Source organism: Rhagoletis zephyria, unplaced genomic scaffold (genome assembly GCF_001687245.7).
Source record: "Rhagoletis zephyria isolate East Lansing unplaced genomic scaffold, Rhagoletis_zephyria_1.1 Rzeph_scaffold_05277, whole genome shotgun sequence".
Taxonomy (NCBI): Eukaryota; Metazoa; Arthropoda; class Insecta; order Diptera; family Tephritidae; genus Rhagoletis; species Rhagoletis zephyria.
The window spans coordinates 38,058-42,592 of NW_016162360.1; the positions used below are offsets into that span (position 1 = coordinate 38,058).

Consider the following 4,535-nt stretch of genomic DNA (forward strand, 5'->3'; position numbering starts at 1 on the left):
AATTGGCAATGGTAACACTGTTGTTTCATAATGGAGATAAAATACCACCACTGAACATACCCCTCATAAAATGTAAATAAATAGTGAAGTATCGAGTTTTTGCAAGATATTTTAGATTTTTGGCCATGTCTGAATCGACAACACTGCCAGTAGAGTCGACTAGGGCCGAAGAGGACTCCAAATATAGAATAAAAGGTGATAAATAGTAAAACAAAAACATACACAAAATTTGACCTCTAACTTTTCTCATGTCACGTCGTAATAGCGGCCGCGTTCCTGGGGCTGGTTGGTGGTGTATCAGCAATCTTCGGGTTTTCTAAAACGCTTGGAAAAGCAAAAGAGTCACAAGGCAAATTGGTAGCGAAAGGTGGGCGCGACACAGCGGTATTACTCGAAGAAGGCTCGGTGTTGGCAATGCGCGCCTTTGGATGGGGTAGTTTATACGCAGTTCTGGGTACTAGTGTCTTTTGTTATGGCTTTTGGAAGTTATCGGGAGCAAAAGACGTGAGTCATTTAAAAAAAAATCTTTGAACTGATGTAACTAAATTTCCTTAAATTAAATAGATGGAGGAGTTTCGCACAAAGATGGGCAATGGTTTGCCAAGGATTACAAAAGATACTCCCCCCACAAGTCGTACTGAGTTCGATTCTCTCACAGACTTCATGAAATATTTAGGTTCCGGTTGCAGAGAATAACGTTATAAAAGTACACGATTCAGTTATTAAAGGTTTGCTCACTAGCCGCAAAGTTTTACTGCTAATGTTAACTTCTATACAAGCAATTTACGACGATTGCATTCACCATAACTTAATACAAAATATATTATTTTCTTAAATTCAAAATGTTGAAATTATATATATGCCAAATTCTCATCAATTTTTCGTTCCCTTTTAAGAATTGTTTTGTATTCGCATACTTCAATCAGGTTTGTTAGATCCGTTTGAAATTTTTCACAATCATCTTCAAGAAAGATATACGCTTTTTGTCGAAACTCGACTGAATTGCGTAAAAATCGCTGTAAATCTGGAGCCTTTTCTAAATAAGCACGCTTTTCAGCTGACAAAATCGTAGTATCGATGACTGGATGAGGCTTAAGTTTAAAAGCTTTTAATTGTTTCATTGAATCACGCCAAAGAGTACTCCATTGTTTAATCTCTTCCTTAAGACGGGCTTCGTGGCTAACACCAAAACGGAGTATTAAATATATTCCAATGTCTGTAGGAAATACCATGTACATACCTTTTGATGTCGAGACTTTCATGATTCTCCAGGCCTAATATAAACCAACAAAAATGTGATATGCCTAGTACCCAATCAAAGATTAAACATGCATACATACCATCGTCCAAAGTTAAATGGAAAATGCTCTTGGTTGCGTTTGTTGTGCCATGTGAGGCTTGATTGACCATAGATTCCTCTAGCTCCACGGTAGTCTCCGCTTCCGTATCTGTTAAAATTATGGCTTGCATTCTATTGCTTATTTTTGTTGAAAAGTATATCAAATGAGCAAATCAAAATAGACAAATTTGTTTCGCGCTTGTTTGAATTACTTCTTTGTGATCGGAGAACGTAAATTTATAGAGAAGGACTGAAAACTGTGAATGCCACATAAATTTACGTTCTCTGGATCTTGGTGCTGCCAGATGATGAAAATAGTAGAATAAAGTCGCGGGTTTTGATTGAAAATTTTTACTTTATATTGAAATACTGTTTTACATAAAATAAGAACCCCTAGCAAAGTACTGATTTTAATCAAAATTTTATTATTTATCGAATTATCGATTTTTATAAAAAAGAGCCGCAGGTGAAATTTTTATAAAAAACTTTCTTTCTATTTGTAATACCATTTATTCATTTCATTTCATTCATTTATAACGAGTTGTCTCTTTTCAGGCGCACGCCCTGTTACTCACTTTCGCTACATTTATAACGAGTTGTCCCTTCTTGTTATCTACGTTCTTTGATATAACTTTAATATAAATATGTACATATATAGCAAGAATAATTTACGATTTCTCAGAATGAATTATATTAAGTAATTAACCAATTTAAAGAATAAAAATCGACTCAACAAAAAGCCATCGGCATTTCGTTGTCTAACAAGACAAAAAATCCATGCGCCACCGTGTTGCCAATTAGTGTAGCAGCGCCAGTAGCACCACCCTCGGTATCAGCGCAATGGCTCAATGCCGCGGTGCGCTACCCAGCACTAATCTTACCCTCCAGCGAAAAATTTGCGATTTGTTTATATGGATATGGAAACAAATTAAAAAAATGGAATTTCGTGTGTTAGAGCTTTTTAGCGGTATAGGCGGTATGCATTTTGCTTTCACTTGTAAGTGTCGCACTTGATATTATTTGAATCAATATTTCAAACTAACCTCGCTTTATCAGCCGCTGCATTGCCAGGCACTGTTGTCGCAGCGATGGACATCAACACACACGCCAATGCAGTGTACGCCCACAACTTTCCAACAACATCGGTATGCAATAACAATATACAGAGCTTAACACCCAACAAAATTAAAAAGATGAATGTAAATATGATACTCATGTCTCCACCATGCCAACCGCACACCCGAGTTGGGAATCGCTTAGATATTGCTGATAATCGGTCAGATGCATTACAACATATCTGTAACTTGTTACCTCAGTGTTCAGGCATAGAATACGTACTTATGGAAAATGTCAAAGGTTTTGAAAGTTCACTTGCCCATGGACATTTGTTGCAAGCACTGCGCCTGGCAGGGTATAATTGGCGAGAATTCATTCTTAGCCCAATCCAACTTGGAATACCCAATTCTCGAAATCGTTATTATTGCTTAGCTCGTAAAAAGGATTTTTGCTTTGATGGTAAACATATTTTGGAGGAAATACCAACAGAGCTAAAAGGGTCCATTTCAAATGTAATAACGATAAGCAGTTTACTAGAGTCGGAAGCCTCAATTGCCCCTGAACATAATTTGCCCGATAAAATACTGAGCAAGCGAGTATGGCTCATGGATATAGTAAATGATGAAGCAAAAAAGACAATGTGTTTTACGAAGGGTTATACTCACTACAGCGAGGGAACTGGTTCGGTTTATACTCCTTTGGGGAAAAAGGATATGGATACAATTTTCGAAAAGGTTAAAGAATTAGAAAGTAATGGCGACACAGAAGAGATACGTTTGAAACTGCTAAAAAGTTTAAGACTGCGCTATTTTACCCCAAGAGAAGTTGCAAGACTGATGAGCTTTCCCAATACTTTTGAATTCCCAGAGGAAACTACAAATCGTCAAAAATACAGGCTTTTAGGCAATAGTATAAATGTATTCGTTGTGAGTGTATTATTAAAAATATTATGCTCCTGAAGTTCTTTTTTTTTTAATTGCTTTCAGGTGATATGTATGTAATTCTTTTAACTTATCTTTTATTTGATATGTATGTAGTTCTTTCAACTTATCTTTTGTTTTCCTAAGTTAGATTGAGATCCCTGAAAGGGAGTGCTTTGTCATTTAAACAATCAATTGCAGCGGAAGAAATATTTTTAAAAGTACAATAAGCAAAGGATTCGGAGCTTAACATTTTGTTTATTATATTAATTGAAATTAAATTACACTTCATTTTTTAAGGGTCAGCAAAATCTTATAATGCATTCTTGGGGCCCACCCTTAAGCAAATTATTTACATTTGCATAATTTATAAGATGAAAATGCATTGTTTATAAACTAAAATAAAAATGTTTCACTACATATTTTCATTAAACATATATACGTTTTTATCGCTCCACCAATTGCGTTGAGCAGCTCACACCGATCAAGCTGTCCTTCAGCTTACATTATCTGCAAACCTTTTAAACCATAACTTTAGCCGTCCTTTAGCTCATTTCCCCACTCCTTTGCTATCATATAAATAGCATTTTGGTTTAATTTTGGTCCTAGCAAAGGATTCATTTGTGCCATGTAACAACATAGCCAGAAAAGCCAGCAAGTCGCTGCAGTTAGCATCATAATACAACGGAAGAGGCTTTGATGAGGGCCCTTCGGAGTCATCATAGGAACACCAATGCCAACACATGCCCATAAGGCAGTGAAGAACAGTACCGGAAAGAATGCTGCGCCCATTGCTTCGATAAATTATTTTTTCACGATTTAATTGAATCACAAAGGAAGCTATGAATAAAAATCAATACACAATGCATGACATTTCGTACTGTCATTTCACCAATGCTGCCAAATTTCAAGAGTGGTTACGTTCAGTGCCGAACTATAGATGACGCTGTTACCCCATTAACCAAAAATACAAGATCACGCAAGAACGCGACTTGTATTTGTAACTGGTTTGAGAAAAAAGTTAACTCCTTGGGGTATTTGTATGCTGTTAAAACAACAACAACAAGACGATACAATGAAAACGTTGTCGCAAACAAAATGGCTCAATTTGATTGGTCAAAAATCAGCTGGTTTGACTTCGTTGCATACATTTTTGTTGTTGTTTTGCCGATATGTATGCGGCAAAGCTGAGAGTAGGGCAATTTTTACCTATTTATTAA

The 4,535-nt window shown here is 36.2% G+C and overlaps 4 protein-coding genes across 4 annotated transcripts; 2 read left to right on the forward strand and 2 right to left on the reverse strand.

Moving 5' to 3' along the window:
• On the forward strand, nucleotides 1-856 carry LOC108371872 (transmembrane protein 242). The gene is made up of 3 exons (XM_017627483.1): nucleotides 1-195; nucleotides 266-504; nucleotides 565-856. The coding sequence occupies exons 1-3, from the start codon at nucleotides 126-128 to the stop codon at nucleotides 694-696; spliced, it is 441 nt and encodes a 146-aa protein (XP_017482972.1). The 5' UTR covers nucleotides 1-125; the 3' UTR covers nucleotides 697-856.
• LOC108371871 (uncharacterized) lies at nucleotides 715-1,599 on the reverse strand. Its single transcript, XM_017627482.1, has 3 exons — nucleotides 1,341-1,599; nucleotides 1,241-1,274; nucleotides 715-1,179 (listed from the first exon to the last, which is right to left on the reverse strand). Exons 1-3 carry the CDS (start codon nucleotides 1,468-1,470, stop codon nucleotides 852-854), a joined length of 492 nt encoding a protein of 163 aa, XP_017482971.1. The 5' UTR covers nucleotides 1,471-1,599; the 3' UTR covers nucleotides 715-851.
• A 382-nt stretch (nucleotides 1,600-1,981) lies between these two features.
• On the forward strand, nucleotides 1,982-3,960 carry Mt2 (tRNA (cytosine(38)-C(5))-methyltransferase). Its single transcript, XM_017627487.1, has 2 exons — nucleotides 1,982-2,336; nucleotides 2,396-3,960. Exons 1-2 carry the CDS (start codon nucleotides 2,180-2,182, stop codon nucleotides 3,352-3,354), a joined length of 1,116 nt encoding a protein of 371 aa, XP_017482976.1. The 5' UTR covers nucleotides 1,982-2,179; the 3' UTR covers nucleotides 3,355-3,960.
• On the reverse strand, nucleotides 3,556-4,217 carry VhaM9.7-a (Vacuolar H[+] ATPase M9.7 subunit a). Its single transcript, XM_017627488.1, has one exon. The coding sequence runs from the start codon at nucleotides 4,105-4,107 to the stop codon at nucleotides 3,850-3,852; it is 258 nt and encodes an 85-aa protein (XP_017482977.1). The 5' UTR covers nucleotides 4,108-4,217; the 3' UTR covers nucleotides 3,556-3,849.
• Between the last annotated feature and the right edge of the window lie 318 nt (nucleotides 4,218-4,535).

Excerpts from the sequence above, each read along its gene's own strand:
- Mt2 (XM_017627487.1), top strand. The coding sequence starts at position 2,180 with ATGGCTCAATGCCGCGGTGCGCTACCCAGCACTAATCTTACCCTCCAG. Across the intron at positions 2,337-2,395 it reads TATGCATTTTGCTTTCACTT|CCGCTGCATTGCCAGGCACT; the intron begins GTAAGTGTCGCA and ends TCGCTTTATCAG.
- LOC108371872 (XM_017627483.1), top strand. The coding sequence starts at position 126 with ATGTCTGAATCGACAACACTGCCAGTAGAGTCGACTAGGGCCGAAGAG. Across the intron at positions 196-265 it reads CTCCAAATATAGAATAAAAG|CGGCCGCGTTCCTGGGGCTG; the intron begins GTGATAAATAGT and ends ACGTCGTAATAG. Across the intron at positions 505-564 it reads AGTTATCGGGAGCAAAAGAC|ATGGAGGAGTTTCGCACAAA; the intron begins GTGAGTCATTTA and ends TAAATTAAATAG.
- VhaM9.7-a (XM_017627488.1), bottom strand. The coding sequence starts at position 4,107 with ATGGGCGCAGCATTCTTTCCGGTACTGTTCTTCACTGCCTTATGGGCA.
- LOC108371871 (XM_017627482.1), bottom strand. The coding sequence starts at position 1,470 with ATGCAAGCCATAATTTTAACAGATACGGAAGCGGAGACTACCGTGGAG. Across the intron at positions 1,275-1,340 it reads CCATTTAACTTTGGACGATG|GCCTGGAGAATCATGAAAGT; the intron begins GTATGTATGCAT and ends GGTTTATATTAG. Across the intron at positions 1,180-1,240 it reads GAAAGTCTCGACATCAAAAG|CCACGAAGCCCGTCTTAAGG; the intron begins GTATGTACATGG and ends TTTTGGTGTTAG.